The 17,495-nt window shown below is 39.8% G+C and overlaps 2 protein-coding genes across 4 annotated transcripts in view; one reads left to right on the forward strand and one right to left on the reverse strand.

Annotated features, from left to right (window-relative positions):
• Positions 1–5,037, reverse strand: part of JMJD1C (jumonji domain containing 1C) — a 306,158-nt gene extending 301,121 nt beyond the window's left edge. Inside the window, exon 1 of the mRNA XM_029244595.1 lies at positions 4,914–5,037. The gene's annotated coding sequence lies outside the window, so the exon portion shown is untranslated. The remainder of the gene's footprint in view (positions 1–4,913) is intronic.
• REEP3 (receptor accessory protein 3) overlaps positions 4,539–17,495 on the forward strand; it is a 97,758-nt gene continuing 84,801 nt past the window's right edge. Inside the window, exon 1 of one of the 3 annotated variants that reach the window (XM_029244599.1) lies at positions 4,539–4,753. In XM_029244599.1, coding sequence (XP_029100432.1) covers positions 4,722–4,753 — 32 coding nt within the window. In that variant the 5' untranslated portion in view covers positions 4,539–4,721. The remainder of the gene's footprint in view (positions 4,754–17,495) is intronic. The other 2 variants (XM_029244598.1, XM_029244601.1) reach the window with 2 other exon arrangements.

A 17,495-nucleotide genomic window follows, 5' to 3' on the forward strand; every position in this document is an offset into this window, starting at 1 on the left:
CCTAGGGGCAGGACAGGAATAAAGACCCAGATGTAGAGAATGTACTTGAGGACACGGGGAGGGGGAAGGGTAGGCTGGGACAAAGTGAGAGAGTGGCATGAACTTACATATACTACTAAACGTAAAATGGATAGCTAGTGGAAAGCAGCCGCATGGCACAGGGAGATCAGCTCGGTGCTTTGTGACCACCTAGGGGGTGGGATGGGGGGGGTGGGAGGGAGACGCAAGAGGGAGGAGATATGAGGATATATGTATATGTATAGCTGATGCTATACAGCAGAAACTGAGACACCATTGTAAAGCAATTATACTCCAACAAAGATGTTAAAAGAAAAAGAATCTAATCTTTCTATTCTAATGCAATCCACTTTATTTTCAATATTATTTCTTATAATTTGATTTCAATGTCATCTGCCAAATTTGACCTCTGTTGTAACCATAATACCATAAAGCAAACTGGCTAAGACAAAAAGCATTCATCTGGCAGCAGATGGAAAAACAACAGGTTTTGTCTTTTAAGTCATTCTCTTTAAGATCCTCTCCCTCACACTATTTTCTAAACAACTATGAAAGGTAGACTCATTTAGTCATTTTAGCCTTTCTATAAATAAAAATATTTTCAAGCACTTGAAAATACTCCTCCAACAGAAACGTGCAGGTGACCTAGTATTTAGTTTCAATAGCATACTCATTAATTATATAGATTAGATACTATCTCTGTACCCTGTAATTCTCTCACTATCTGCTCTCCTAGATACTTTCCCACTCTCTTTTTTTTCCTAATAAATAAACTCCTTTAACATGTAGAAGACACATAATCCACATATCTCCCAGGAACTCTAAGTGAAAATGCAGAAGAGAAACCAATTCTTTTTAATAGTCTAATTACCCTTGGTTTTTAAAACCCCTTGCATTGGATCATCATAACATTATCATCCCCGTTTAACAGGAAACAGATCGACCTGCCACATATCACATTACTGGCAATTAAAATAGGTCTCCTGATGTCCTTTGCCCTAAATATGCTGCATCCCACCATGATTAAACTCAATACCCAAAGAAAAGTCTTTGTGGAATACAATGACAGAAGTGCTCAAATGAATACTAGTAATATATGTTTTTTAAAAATCAATTAAGTTTAGTATTTAAAGAAACAATTTTCCATCTTGTAAACAAGAAATGATCTCAAGTACACCAAAAGAGACCACACTTTAAAAGGCAGCAGGTAATGTATTTCCTTTTCTCCCACTGTCTCCAGAGCCTTGTCTTACACATGAAGCACTTACCTAATGGCCACGTACTACTAAATCTCAACTATACACCCACTACTAAAATCTGGGTACTTCCCATGTGAGACTTCTCCTCAGATGAAATTACTCTTTGTTTAGGCTAAGAGTTCTCAACCATATCAGGCTTGATGTCCCCCTTTCATAAAATATTTTCCATCTTCTGCTTTATCACCCTGAAATGAAATTTAAAACAATCTCCCTACAGACTTCAAACAAACCCACGTATCCTAAATAAAATATGAGTGGAAAAGCGAAATGAAAATCATTTAAGATAATATGTATTTCAATATATTAATCTTGAAACAAAACTGAACTAGAAGACATACAAGAGTAATTAGTAGCTAACCATGACAGCTATGAATGCAAAGTAGTTTGTGATGCAATTCTCCAAAACTGTAAACAACTCTTAAGTTGTGAACGAAACAAATCTTTCTTTCGCACAGCAGTTGCATGGAAACAGACACTGGAAAATTCAGTCTCAGTTAAAACCATGGTTTATATGTAAAATGGAGGTTCCAGGTTCATATAATTACACGTATTACACAAATGTCAGGCAGGATATTCCTAAACCTTGCAGGACATGGGAACATTCTTTGTCCAGGACAGCCCATGCATTTACAAAGAGTGTGTGTGTGTATATATATATATATATATATATATATATATATATAGCATCCCTGGCCCCCACCCATCAAATGCTAGTGGTTAGCCCCAATCACTCCAACAACCCCCCAAAAATGCCTCCCAACTTCCTCCTAGAGGGAACCCCCATCTGGACCCACTGCCTTAAACACAATTCAACTATCACAGTATAATGTAAAGAGCACTCGGGAAGCGTGGATTAGAGTTCCAGTTCTATCACCTATGCGTTATTTGGCCATTCAGTGAGCTCTCTAAACCTCAGTTTCCAGTGTACAAAATGGGAATAAACACTACCTAGGCTCTGAGTTGTAAAAGGTTGACTCCACAAATTGTCTGTAGCACAGGGTAGGTGGTTTCCAACACACGGCATACTGAGATGTGAAGAAGGGGGCTGTTGCAGATTGAGAGCAGCAAAAAGTGACATGAATGTGGAGGAGGTTGAAGATATAACAAGCATACAGGATGAAATTTAACACACAACAGCCTACAGACATTTCAGAGAGCAGTGAGCAGTCCTATATATCTCAACAACCCCTGAAAGCATTAGTGTATTATGATGCAGTGAAATAATATTCAGAATGATGACCCCTCTAAAATAAGAAGGCAAGAAAGACAGCTTTAAGAGACTTCCACTGTTCAAGGCTGAAATTTCATAAAGTTTTCATACTTAAGAGAGTGACTGTACTAAAAAACATTATTTGAACTTTTACTGGGCAATTACCCTATTCTAGACACTAGGAAAACACAAATAACTAATATACCATACCTGTCCTTAAACATTTTATCATCCAGTAGATTAGGCATAGGTAAAACATAACCATTATATAAAGCAGAATGACACAGGTATTAAATAGATATTCAAGTAATAAATTCTGGGGACCTAGAGAAAATTATGAATAACTGAAAATCAAGGACATCTTCATGGCAGAGCACACTGAAAAACTCTGACAGGTAGAGAATGGGACACAAATCATTAAAGAAAAAATGAAGTCTAGGCATAGGCACTGAGGGTGAAAATACAGCTTGGTTCAGAGAAAAATGGTAGGGAAAGGGTACTTTAGAGGTTGGGAGGGCAGTAAAAATTAAGGCTGTAAAAAACATTTCAGGAACTGTTCATGGAGGAATCTGAATGCCATTCAAGTAACTATGAGTTTTACTGGGCAAGAGAAGTTTCCAGAAAACTGGTGCTTATGTGGCACATGTGATCCCCAAATAATGTTGAATAATGGCCAAAAATAAGATTCTGAACAAATGAAAATTTTCATTAGTGAGATCCCTGAAATTAAAATATACTTTCTAAATATGGGTAAATAAGCAAAAGAACCTAACCCAAGAGCAGAAAGCAGTTTCTGATTTCATTCCTTAAATAATGAAAATATTATTAAATGTATTGAATCTGGGACCTTAAAAGAATTCAAGACAATCTTATATTTGCTTTTGATTTTCTCCCAAGCAAGTGGGAGAACTTTCTAAACATGTACTTAGCATGCTTTATGTCACCCCTGGAAGGCAGGAGGTAAGCTGTAGTATTATCAGCCTCTTTTTACTATGGGGAAACTGAGGAACAAAAAGAATAAATTAGAGTATGGTCACAAAATAAGTTGTTATATTTCCTGGGGCTTTCAACTTTCAATTAAAGGCTTAAAGCGCCCATTTCATCCTTTATTCTTCGTACCATCTGAATACTAGAATTATCTTTTATTATCGTCTTAACAGAAAAAAAAATAAGATGATAATTAAACTTTAAGATCACTTTCTCGACTTGGTACTGCCACCAAAAAAAATCAGATTTTAAATTCTGTCTCCTGAAATTATCATACCTGAAAGAGCTGTAAGGTGTAAGCAGTAATCCAACCTCCCCAAAAATAGACAGCTGTAAATAGCATGACAGGTCAGGAATCCTAGGCCCAACTTTTACTTTGAATATCTAGCAGGTCAGAGGTGTGTTTGTAAAACAGGCTTTGCAGATGTTGTGATGGAAAGTTGCCTTAAGAGGCCCAGCACAGTGGTATCTATACACCCACTACTGCAAACTTGAAATCCAATGCTTTCCTCCTTCTGCCCCTCCCTGCACTGCACCACGCACCAGAAGACTCCTGATACACACAGGCCTGTGCAAAGATCCTCCCGACGTTTGCCTTAAAATGCGGTACTTTGAGGACGTCCAGGGCCTCAGTGAACAGTGAGAACACCGGATGTGGCTAAACACATCTCAAAATCTCTCCTCTCCAGAATCTAGGGCCTGGTCTAGAGGATTCTATCGGACACAGAGTTCCTGCTACTATTTTGCTTTTCACACAGGCACTCACAACCCCTATCCACACGTCCCCTTCCTCAGCCTCCGCCTCCCCCCCCCCCCCCACTTCCCCCCACGCCAGGTGGACTTCCCAGGGACAGAAGGGGCAGGAAGAGGGAAGTGAGAGCCCAGATATCCGAGCCACAACGCCATCCGGCGCGGGCCGGGGTCCCGCCAGCCCAGCCCCCGGAGCCCGGCAACCCAGACCTGGCCTCGGCCAACGCGCCGCCGCCGCCGCCGCCGCCTATCAGCGGAGCGCAGGGGCGGGGCTGGCTGGCTCGGCGGCGGCTCCGCCGGCGGGCGGGGACGGGCGGGGGACCGACCGCAGCGCAGCTCGGGCCGCCGCGCGCAGACACGGGGCCCAGCTCCCGAGGGCGCCAGCGCGGCCCCGGGGAGCGCGAGGAGCCGGCGAGCGCGCGGCCTGCCGTTGGCGGCCTGGTCCGCCACGCTTGGCGCCCACCCGCCCCCGAGGTGGGGTCCAAGCCCCCGGGAAGATGGTGTCCTGGATCATCTCCAGAGCCGTGGTGTAAGTGCCGCTCACTACGCCCCCGAACCCCCCACGCGAGGCCCGGGGAAAGGGTGGGGGGGCTAGGAGCCAGGAGGAGAAGGCAAGGCCGGGGCCTGGGCGGGGTGGGCTGGCCTGGCCTCGGGCCTGCCCGGGGTCTGAGAGCCCTCGGCCTCCTCACCCTAGTCCACGTCGCTGCGGGGCTCCCTGCGTCGGCGGAGGGCCCGGCGGCTGCGGCGCGGCCGGGCTGCGTGCAGCTCGTCTGCCCTGCTCCCCGGCGCTGGGTGGGCAGGCGCGCAGGGCAGGCGGCGCGCGCTCCCAGCTCCCGCTCCCCGCGCTGCGCGGCACCGCCCTGCGGGCCCGGGAGCGGCGCGCCTGGCGGCGGCGCCCTGCGCAGGCTCCTCAGAAACTGAGCGCGGGAGGCTCCGCGATCCTCCTGAGGATGCCGTGGCAGCGCCGAGCCTTTGTATCGTGCGTTGCGGGTCTCCCAGGGTGGCTGATCACGTGTGGTAGGAGGAGAGATTTGTCTAAAAATCCGAGACCGCTCCCAGCTCAGATCCTTGGGAAGGATCTCAGGTGCCTCGAGGTTTACAGCTTATCGAGAAAGGAGCTCATTATTGAATGGTGACACTCGCCTGTTCGTCCAGATCCCAGAATTTGGCCCTATCTTAGTGGAAATATTTGCAAAGGGATTGAGAGGCTGCAGGTGCCTGTTGCCTTTGTTCAAATTATCGGTTCATTGTGTTTTTACCAACAAGTGCTACAGGCCCGTAAGAAAAAAATTAGTTGAGTTGTGGTGTTTACTCTGTAAAGGTATTTGTTGGGCTTCAATTTAATTTCCTCCCATCCTCCCTGACTTAACCCCCTCCTCGAAAACAAAAGTCACGAAGTAAACAATGACGTAGTTACAGCCAGGGGCCCGTGGATTCATTAATCATGATGTCTGTAGGAGTAGTATTATCTCTGTAACTTTATGAAATGTTTTTATGAGGTGGTAGGCTTCTCTGATTAGCTTTATAATGTGGGAAAAGTAGCATTACCAGATTTTTAATTTATTTCTCAATGGGGAAAAGGAGCTAATTTTTCTGTTGGGTTTTTTTGTTTGTTTTTTTGTGTTTTTTGGAGAGTGAATTAATCGCTTAGTAGCCCTGTTTAACCTGATTTACAGTAGTATTCAAAATGTGTTATTTGATTGTCTTAATCAGTTTTTTCCTCCTCGGTATAGCTTTTAGCTTTAAAGCTTCAGAGTGTCCCATGTTCATCTGTACAAAACTAAAACTCAAAAAATGAAAGCATAGCAAAGATGTCTTAAGATTTTTTTTTAGCCTTTTGGGGCCTTCTTTGAGTCTACATTTTCATCACACAGACATACCTTTCCCGACCTAGAAGATGTCTATCAATTGTGTCAGCACCTAGGAAATCAAGTATCCCATTAAGACATTTTTTTTTTTATTCTCTGGGTTCCTTTAACCAGTTCTTTAACTGACAGAAAATTGTGAAGCACTTTTAATTTTCATTACTGAAAATCAGATTTTTGATTTTGATCATTAACTATGAGTATGAGTGTCTTTTCTAGGTGCTATCTAGAACACAGAGGTTATTAACACATAACTGATCTTAATGGAACTGCCAGTTGGAATACACCGATACCTGCAGTACAGGTCAAGTCTTCTAAGAGTTACACCCAGAGCTATAGAGTTTAGACAAGGAAGGGAATATATCTGGTTGGAGAATCAGAAAAAGCAAGGGAGATTACATTTGAGATGGGCCTTAAAGGACAGACCGAAATTCGACAGCCAGAGATGAAAATGGAGAGGATTCCAGATAAAGGGATCACTGTGAGCCAAAGAACAGAGGCGGGAAAGCCCAGATGAGTTACCTAGGACTTAAGAGACTGAGGAGAGAGAAAGCTGGAAAGGTAGACTGGGGCCTGTTTTCAAGGAATTTCATGAAGAATTGATAGCTATTATTAGGCAGCAATGGCCTTGCTTTAGAAGATTCTCTCCCTGTGTGAGATGGTTGTGAATGGAGAGACTCTGAAAATGGGGAGGCCACTTAAGGGGTTCCCTAACTGGAGAGAGAGGATTAAAACCCGCAATGCTAGAACCTACAGAATTGAAAGTGTGAGGAAAAGGAAAGGGAGCAAAATAGTGAGGGAGAAAAGGTCATGGGAAGGTATTTATCAGGTGTCTGGAAATGTATTTCATGAGCCCTTGAACAACTAGCATATTAAAAAAGAACACTTGGGGCTTCCCTGGTGGCGCAGTGGTTGAGAGTCTGCCTGCCGATGCAGGGGACACGGGTTCGTGGCCCGGTCCGGGAAGATCCCACATGCCGCAGAGCGGCTAGACCCGTGAGCCATGGCCGCTGAGCCTGCGCGTCCTGAGCCTGTGCTCCACAACGGGAGAGGCCACTGTAGGGAATATAACCATCATTATATTTTGCCCCTACTCTCTAAGCACTGAATGTTTTCTACTCCCTTGATCACCCATAACAGCACAAAGGATCAACCCCCAGGGTTTACACAAACTTGGAAACCTTTTTCACACCAGCAGATAGATTAACTACATTCTTTCTAATCTACTGGAACAGCCAGCTAATCCTCAGCCTGAAGAAAGATCAGACAGTTCTCTCAACATGAACCTCTGGTGGCATGTGCAGGGAACATAAGGACCCTCTTTAACCAGAGCTCCCTGTGTGCATGAGCACTTTCTCCCCAAGCCCTGTGGCAGACCATTTCTGGGAAGAGCAGTGACTTGGTTATCAGACCTGGATACCAGTTAATAGCTGCATGGTCCTGGGCAACATACTAAACCTGAGCTTCATTGTTCTTGTCTTAAAATGGTTATAATATTTACCTCCTTAAAACTATTGTAAAGATTAAATTAGTTTAACTAAAACACACCAAATGTGGTGCTTGGCATTTGTTGTGCCCTTAAAACGTAATATGTACATAGATTTTTTTTTTTTTTTTAACAAGGGAGAGGAGTAAGATGGTATAGCAAGAAGTATCATTGGACTATGATTCTCATTATTGTTATCATTGGGAACCTGGAATTTAGAACTAGCTTTGGTTGTTTTAACCAGCTGAATGACCTTGAGTCAACCTGTCACTGATAGTAGACCTCCGTTTCTTACTCTGTAGAGGTAGAGGGATCTGATAATCTCCAAAATCTTTTTCTTCTTAAGATTTTTTTAACGTGGACAATTTTTAAAGTTTTTATTGAATTTGTTACAATATTGCTTATGTTTTATGTTTTGGTTTTCTGGCTGCGATTGAACCCGCATCCCTGCATCGGAAGGCCAAGTCTTAACCACTGGACTGCCAGTGAAGACCCTCCAAACTCTTTTGTACAGCTGTAGCATTCTGTGATGCTATGAGAGGATTTTCATTTTTTTTCCAGTCTGTTTAAAATCAACTTACCTTAATTTTACAGGCAAAATGGAAAGGTTAGCTAGCAATTATTAAGGGATAGTAATGAGACTACCAAATGATATTATATGTGATACAATATGTGATACCCATAACCTTACCTTTTAAAACATGATTCTTAGAGGTTGAGGGAAACCCCATTTTTCTACCTTTTCTTAATTTGTGTATACAGCATAGATTGTGGTGAAGATCAGGACTAAAGACTGATTGCCTGAATTCAAATATCAGCTCTGCCATTTAGTGTTGGCTGTAGCCTACCCCATAAGATTAAATGTGCTTGCATACAATAATGTCCATTCTCCATCATCAGGTAGATGGTAAGTATTCAGTAACTGTTAGTAGTTGTTATTAGAACAGGGAAGAACGTATTTCACTCTAGTCCCAGCATACTGAATGTTTAAACTATTTTCAATTTACATTTTTCTTTCTGTCTCTTTGTGTAGGTGACATACTTGTAATTAAGAGTATAATAAAATATTTTTTACACTGCCATCAATTGTTATATGGTAAGCATCTTCTATGTTGCTCTGAAATCTTATATCTTCTATTTGATCAGGCCAGTATTCATAATTTTCATAGCCATTCTTCTATGTTTTAATTTTCCTTTTAGATCATTTCTAATATCTCATTATCATAGGTAATGCTACAATGTAATTATAGTGCTGCAATGGACATCATTCATATATACTTTTTAGTATTTCCTTAGGATAGTATCCAAGAGGAGTATTTCTGAGTCAAAGGCTATAAGTATTTTTATGACCATTGATACCAATTTCCACATTGCTGTCCAGAAGGATATTAGTATTTTTCACTGCCACCAACAATGTATGAGTACTGTCTTTATGACAGTGTAGCCAGACTAGGAGGCTTTAATTTTTTTATACTTTCCTAATGAATATAACAGATCTCACTGTTTTCTTTTGCATTTTGTTTCTTATTTGCAAGGTTTAATATTTGTTCTAATATTTATTATATCACATATTGTGCAAATAATCTTTATGCACTTTACCCATTTATCTCTTGGTTAGCTAATAATTTACTTGTTTGTCTGAGCTCCTTACATAATAAAGAAATTAACCTTAAATCCTATTTGATGCAAGTATGTTTCTCAATCTAACCATACTTCTCTCTAGATATTTTACTTTTACTTATATAGAGAGTTTACAGTTTAAACGCAGTTCACAGTTCAACTTGTTCATTTTTTACTTTGTGATTTCTTTTTCACTTCTAAAGTATTTACTCCAGATATTTGATTAGCACTACTTTCTCATACAGAATTAGATAAATTTGGAGAATTCCTTTTAAATTCCATAAATCTGCATTTCCCTTTTTACATCTTAAACACATTTTAATTTTCCTTTTACCATAATTTTATTATCTGGCAGTACTAGTAAAACCTAAGTCTTCTTTCTTTAATTGATCCTCTTCCATTATAGTTAATGGGTATCTTTAGAGTCTAAATTAACATACCTAAAAAACCATACTCCAGCAGTTTTCCCCTTTCTTTCCAACTTCATCTGTTTTCCCTCTCTGCTAGATCTTTCTTGTCAGCATGCAAACATGCTATTATTGCTCCCATCTTTTTTTTTTTTTTTATTGCGCGGGCCTCTCACTGTTGTGGCCTCTCCCGTTGCGGAGCACAGGCTCCGGACGCGCAGGCTCAGCGGCCATGGCTCACGGGCCCAGCCGCTCCGCGGCATGTGGGATCTTCCCGGACCGGGGCACAAACCCGTGTCCCCTGCATCGGCAGGCAGACTGTCAACCACTGTGTCACCAGGGAAGCCCCTATTGCTCCCATCTTAAAAAAAAAACAAAAAAACTCTTTCAGCCTACTATACTTTTCATCTCATTTACCCATTTCTCTCCCTCTCTTTAAAGCAAAAAACTCCTCAAAAGAATAGTCTATACACAGTTTCTCCACTTCCTCTCCTTTGCGTCACTCTCGAACCCCTACCGTTTGGGCTTTGCCACCAACCGCTCCACTAAAATTACCCTTCTGTAAGTCAGCAGTGACCTCCACATGGCCAAACTGGCCCTCATCTGACTTAGCAGCAGCTTCTCATACAATTGCTCATTCTCTCCTTGTAGTACTGTCTTCACTTGGATTCCCAGAAACCTTGCTTTTTTTGTTTTCTTCGTAACTCACTGGCCACTCCCTGCCCAGTCTCCCTTGCCACACTCCTCCACATGCCCTGAATTACTAAAGTTGATGTGTCCAGGGGCTGAGTTCTTAAACCTTTTTTCTCTTCTATCTACACACCTATGAGGACTCTTGCTAATTTATATCTGCAACCCAGACCTCTGCTGAACTCATGATCATATACATTTTTAAATGCTTACTTAACTCTACTTGGAAACATCTAGAAGTCATCTTGAACTTAAGATATCCAAAACTGAACTCCTGAATTTCCTTTTTGGTCTGACTTTGGCAGCCTGCCCCAGCTCAATTAATGACAACTCAGTCCTTCAGTAGTTCAAGCCAAAAACCTTGGCATCCTCCTTGATTCTTCTTTTTCTCTTGTTCCCTGCATTAAATACTACAGTAAATCTTGTTGACTCTACCTTCAAAATATACCCAGCATCTACCCAGTTCTCACCACCTTTACTTACGTTACCTTAGTCCAGGCCAGCAATCATCTCTGAAATGTATTGTTACAAAAGCAACCTGTTTCTACACTTTGTGTATGTGTTGGTTAAGATTATGACAGGATTAATGAAAAAGATCTTGAGTAATTTTTAAATCCTTGGGAACTTTGAGTGCAGTCACAATTTACTAGTGATATTTTTCTTCCTTCATATGTGCTTTAAATATTTTTAAATGGTTGTAAAATCTCAATGATGGCTAAAATAGTTTCTTTCAATTAGGTTAAGGTAGATTTTAACTTTATTTACCAGTTTTGATGAGCTCCATCATGTAAATGTTCATGAGTTGTGTCTAGGAATAGGATACTTGCTGCTCTTAGACCATGGGAAATAAGGAAAATAGGAGCAATGATTTTTTCAAGGAAATTGGACAAGTTAAAAATCTTAAACATGTAATTTGTTGTGAAGGTCCTGAAAGAGGTCATTTTTGCTTAAGACAGAAAACACATCCTAAACTATTGGGTCTTGTTTTCATTGCATAGGCCAGAACTTCCAACAAGATTCCTTTATTAGCCTTCATTTCAGAAACAATTTGCTTTTGTCCATTTTTTGTCACTGCTGCTATATTAGCTATTTCTTTTTCCACTAGATTTTTTTAACCCTTTTAGGGTAGAGATTTTTATATTCTCTTCTTTCAGTATAGAATTAAATGTTTAAACAGTACATTACAATAATAATAGCATAAGTGGGTAACTTAAATGTCTTAAATGAATACGATATTACTGTTTTGGTCATCACATGGAAAAAGATTACTGCTGAGTCTCTGTTAGCAGAACATGAGCTTATTTCTGTGTCATTGATTATGCATTTGCCCTAAACTACCCCTTTCATAGCATTTTTTGAAGTTAATTGAAAGGTTAAAGATAAAAATTATTGTTATAAGTGTCTATTTTTACAAAACTGTCTGTTAAGGGTTTAAGCGTATTTGCCTCTATTACTAAAGTAAGTTTACCAGCTTCAGTCATGTAGGAATTATAGAGCCCACTATGACTAAAAATCTGGTGAAATGGCGTACTCACTAAGATACTGTGGACAGAGACAGCAGTAGCAGTTGGAATGAAATTATTTAACCATGGCTAAAGATTATTTGAAGAGCAGACTAGCTAATGTTGGAATATTATACAGCTATTCATATCGATATTCAAAGTATTTTTTATTTCATTTGAAGATCCTTTAAATATGTCAGCGTTTCTTAACCTAGCACTATTGACATTTTGGACTGGATAATTCTTTCTTGTGGGGGCTGTCCTGTGCATTGTAGACAGTGTAGCAGCATCCCTGGCCTCTCTTCGCAAGACGCCAATAGCACCCGCACAGGTTTAAGAGCCAAAAGTGTCTCCAGGTGTTGCCTGGATCTCTTGGAATGGTCCTCTACCAGATACAATCTGCTCAGCATCCCCATCGGAAAATGGCTTTGTTGTTTACTCTTTGCTGCTTCTATGGGAGAAATTATAGGCCATAATAATATATGGAAATTCATAAGCATCTTAGGATATCGCTTAAGAATTTTCTATATAAAATACTGTTGCTGATCAATCTGTCATAATTTTTTATTACTTATTTCAAAATTAATTTCTATTTCAGTATTTACAGAGAAATTCCCCACATTGATGAAAATCGCTGTTACAGTACACTTTGAAAATAATTTTTTTTTTTTTTTGCGGTACACGGGCCTTTCACTGTTGTGGCCTCTCCCGTTGCAGAGCACAGGCTCCGGACGCGCAGGCTCAGCAGCCATGGCTCACGGGCCTAGCGGCTCCACAGCATGTGGGATCCTCCCGGACCGGGGCACGAACCCATGTCCCCTGCATCGGTAGGTGGACTCTCAACCACTGCGCCACCAGGGAAGCCCTGAAAATAATTTTTATAATCACATATTCTGCATATCACTCTTATAGTCCTTCTTTTCTAAATTTATGAATGAAATGTGGTTTACAAGTTACAGTTTTCCTGGTCCTAGATTAGGATTTGAATACAGAGCCAAAGGTTACAAGTATGTTGCTTCCTTTACTATTAACAGTGTCATCAACTCTGCAAAAGCAGAGCTACCAAAGAAAAATCGTGAAAACGAAAGTCATAGGAAAAATCTAAACATAATAGACTTGTGCTGGCCAGAAATTCAGAGTATAATTTCAGAATGTATTCAAATATATCATTGCTGAGAGCATTAATATTTTCAATAATGATATGTCCATTTTAGGAAAGAATTATTCTCACTCATAAAGAAAACCAAGCAATTTGGCTGTGGAAAATTTCCTTAACCTTTTGTCATGTCACATTTCTGAGTAATGTATTAGTTTTCTAGGGCTGCTACAACAAAGTACCACCAAGTGGATAGCTTAAAGAAAAGAAAATTATTGTGTCAACAGGGTTCTTCCTTCTGCAGTCTGTGAGGGAGAATCTGTTGCATGTCTCTCTCCTAGTCTGGTGTTTTATTGGCCTTCTTTGCGTTCCTTGGCTTGTAAATCATCACCCTAATCTCTGCTTTCATCTTCACCTGGCATTCTCCCTTTGTGCCTGTCTCTGTGTCCAAATTTCCCATTTTTATAAGGATACAAGTCATTCTGGATTAGAGCTCACCCTAATTACCTCATTTTAACTAGATTACCTCTGTAAAGACCCAATCTCCAAATAAGGTCACCATATCTTTTTTAGGGGGACACAACAATCTCTTTTATATATCTTGAGGAAAACTAGTATATGGCAAGGAATAATTTGAGGGATTGGATTAGAAAAGTAGGGGAAAAAACTAACAAAATAGCTGTCTTAATATAATTTGAGTTGTCACATGGGAGAAGGAATACTGATTTTTCTATCTTAACTGTGAAATGCAAGGCTAGAGCAATAGGTAGATGTTATAGGGAAGATAATTTAATTCAGTGTTAGGGAAAACTTTCTAACACCTGGAGTTGTTCAACATTGAGACTGACAGTCTCATGAGAGCAGTGTGTTCTCCATCACTGGAGGCATGAAAGCGAGAGTAGAAAGCTAGTTAAAGATCTTGATTATATTACTTGTATCCTTCCTATGGAGAATCGTAGATGAAGTACTGTGAAGCATTTTGTATTTAATAAAACTACTTAGATATTTAAATGAATACATTAACCTTGTATTACAACAATATCAAGAATAATTAATAAACAGCATTGTTTGGCATTTAATAAACAGCGTGATTATGTACAGCAATTATATGCTAAAGCTTCTACTAATGTGACACTTTTTCATTGTCAAAGTGTGATCAATCTTGATGGCTCCCCAAATTTGGAATGCGCTTTCACCAAAACTGTGAAGTTGATAAACTGACTTTATTCTATGAAGACACCATCACACTGATACCAAAACCAAAAATACCACCAAAAAAGAAAATTACAGGCCAATATCCTTGATGAATATAGATTCAGAAATCCTCAAGAAAATATTAGCAAACTGAATCTGATAACACTTAAAAAAAGAATATATACCATGACCAAGTGGGATTCATCCCAAGTTCACAAGGATGGTTCAACATATGCAAATAACATTAACAAAAGAAAAGTCAAAAACCACATGATCATCTCAATAGATGCAGAAAAAGCACTTGACAAAATTCAGCATCCATTCATGATAAAAACTCTTACCAAAGTGGGTATAAGAGAGAACATATCTCAACATAATAAAAGCCATTTATGACAAACCCACAGCTGGTATAATACTCAATGGTGAGAAGCTGAAAGCCTTCCCACTAAAATCTGGAACAAGACAAGGATGCCCGCTCTTGCCACTTCTATTCAACATAGTGTTGGAAGTCCTAGCCACAGCAGACTAGAAAAACAAACAAAAGGGACTTCCCGGGCTTCCCTGGTGGCGCAGTGGTTGGGAGTCCGCCTGCCGATGCAGGGGACACGGGTTCGTGTCCCGGTCTGGGAAGATCCCACATGCCGCGGAGCGGCTGGGCCCGTGAGCCATGGCCGCTGAGCCTGCGCGTCCAGAGCCTGTGCTCCGCAACGGGAGAGGCCACAACAGTGGGAGGCCCGCGTACCTCAAAAAAAAAAAAAAAAGTGATTTCCCTGGTGGTCCAGTGGTTAAGGCGCCATGCCCCCAATGCAGTGGGCCCAGGTTCCATCCCTGGTCAGGGAACTAGATCCTGCATGCTGCAACTAAGACCCGGTGCAGCCAAATAAATAATTTTTTTTTTAATTGGAAGGGAAGGGGTAAAATTGTCACTATATGCAGATGACATGATACTATATATAGAAAACCCTAAGGACTCCACACAAAAACTACTAAATCTAATAAATGAATTCAGCAAAGTAGTAGGATTCAAGATTAACATTCAGAAATTGGTTGCATTTTGTTGTACTAACAATGAAATGTCAGAAAGGGAATGTAAAAATTCAGTACCTTTTAAAATCACACCAAAAAAGTAAAATAAAATACCTAGGAATAAACCTGACCAAGTAGGTCAAAGACTTACACGCTAGAACTATAAAACATTAAAAATGGATCAACTGGGGCTTCCCTGGTGGCGCAATGGTTGAGAGTCCGCCTGCCGATGCACGGGACACGGGTTTGTGCCCCGGTCCGGGAGGATCCCACATGCCGCGGAGCCTGTGTGTCCGGAGCCTGTGCTCCGCAGTGGGAGAGGCCACAGCAGTGAGAGGCCCGCGTACCGCAAAAAACGAACAAACAAAAAATGGATCAACTGATTTTTTTTCTTTAACATTTGAGAGTCCCTCAAGAACAATGAGCAGTAGATACCCATGAGTGCTGACTTAAAGAATATGGGAATAGAACAAACTTAGTGATATTTGCCTGATGGGTGTCACTACAGCCATGATCAGTTATTCACTGCTTTGTGCCTGTGTTTTCTATGGGAACACTGACCAATCTCACTATTGCTGAACAAACTTCCCAGTTGTTCATTTGATGTTTGTTTATTTGCATTATATTTTTTAATCATTAATTTTCATCAACCTTAGTTTCTATTTCTGATTTTCTGAAATATGGGGCCTTTCAGTTTTCACTTTGTAAACCTAGGCTAATTTTGCCAATATAAATGATAATGGTTTTAAGGTGTTTAATGGATCATGAATGTATAGGACAAAGTGTTCTCTAAAGATATACCTCTCGGTCCATATAAAAGAGACTTGCTAGTGTATAAATCTTAATCTAAAAATATTAAAGTGTTAAATAAAACTATATGAGAAACGTGGTCTGAAAGCTTTGTGTAAAGATATTGTGAAAGGATATCTGGTCTTCTCCTTGCGAAGTAAAAGTTTCAAATATGCAAGTTAGAAATAAACTTTTCCCCCCACAAAGTTTATGCATTGTTATTATGATTAAATATTTTTTAGGAACTTCTAAACTCTACATCGTGTTTTATATGGTAAATAAATGTGATGCAAATACTACTTTATTTCAATCGGTCTTCTCTAAGTTTAAGAAATAAACTGTACTGTCCATGGGTAGGGGATTAAGAGATACAAACTATGTATAAAATAAGTAAGCTACAAGGATATATTGTACAACAGAGAATATAGCCAATATTTTATAATTGTGAATGTGGTATAACCTTTGAAAACCGTAAATCACTGTGTTGTACACCTGAATCTTATATAATATTATCCATCAACTATACCTCAAAAATAAATAAATAATTTTTAAAAAGAAATTAAATGTACTGTCTTCCAGTAACTCTGTACCCAATTACCTTAAATGTTTGCTGGTGACAAATTCTTATAGTGCTTTAACTAAAATAACTCACCTAAAAAGATGAGTTCAACATAGCTGGTAAACCATTTTAAGAGTAATAGTTATAATAAAAAGAGACCTGGGTTACCTTGAATGACTGAGAAGTATAAAGGAAATGCTGAAAATCATATAACCTGTAACCTAAAAATGGCACTGCCTATCTAAATATGTGATAAGAGGAGCAACTGCACGAGGAAGGAAAGCGTTCAGTTTCTTCCTTTGAAGAATTCAGTTTTGGTCCCCCACTTCAAAGTATGTCATCACTGGCTCTTGTCCTCTCTTTTATGCTTTCCTCACCTTTTTGTCTAGTTTTACTCTTTTTCCCTTCACTCTCAGTAAAGGTGAGGAGAGAATGGAATGGTCTCTGTCATGTGCAGAAATACAGTAATTTAAAAGGGTATAAATATAATCTATAGTCTCCACACCAACAGAGAAAAAAAGAGGCTAAAGGGATATAAAAGACCAAAATAAAGGGGACAAGGTGTGGGAGACATATGGACAAAAAAAGATAGTAGAAATGGGTTCAAAAATATCAATAGAGACAATAAATGTAAACAGATTACATTTTTCTGTTAAAAGACAGACTGTAACACTGGGAAAAAACCTATAAAGTTATAAAATGTGATTGAAAGATAAAAGAAGTTCTAAATAAATGGATAGCTCATAATAATGGATCAATATTAGTTGATGATTATCAATTCTTCCCAAATAGATCTATGAATTCTCTGAAATTCCAACAGGATTTTTTGGTTTTGTTTCATGAAACCTGATAGACTATCTGTAGTTCATAGGAAAGAACAAAAGCTCAGGAATCAATAAGATAGCAGCAAAGAACAGGGAAGGAAAACTTGTCCTGTTATATATCAAGATTAATTATAATGTTGTAGTGATTGAGACAGTGTAGTACTGTATTGGTGCAGTGCTTGACAGTAGACTTAAGGAAACACAATCAAGAAT

Source organism: Monodon monoceros, unplaced genomic scaffold, assembly GCF_005190385.1.
Source record: "Monodon monoceros isolate NGI ecotype Baffin Bay Population unplaced genomic scaffold, NGI_Narwhal_1 Super_Scaffold_4, whole genome shotgun sequence".
In the NCBI taxonomy this organism is placed as follows: Eukaryota; Metazoa; Chordata; class Mammalia; order Artiodactyla; family Monodontidae; genus Monodon; species Monodon monoceros.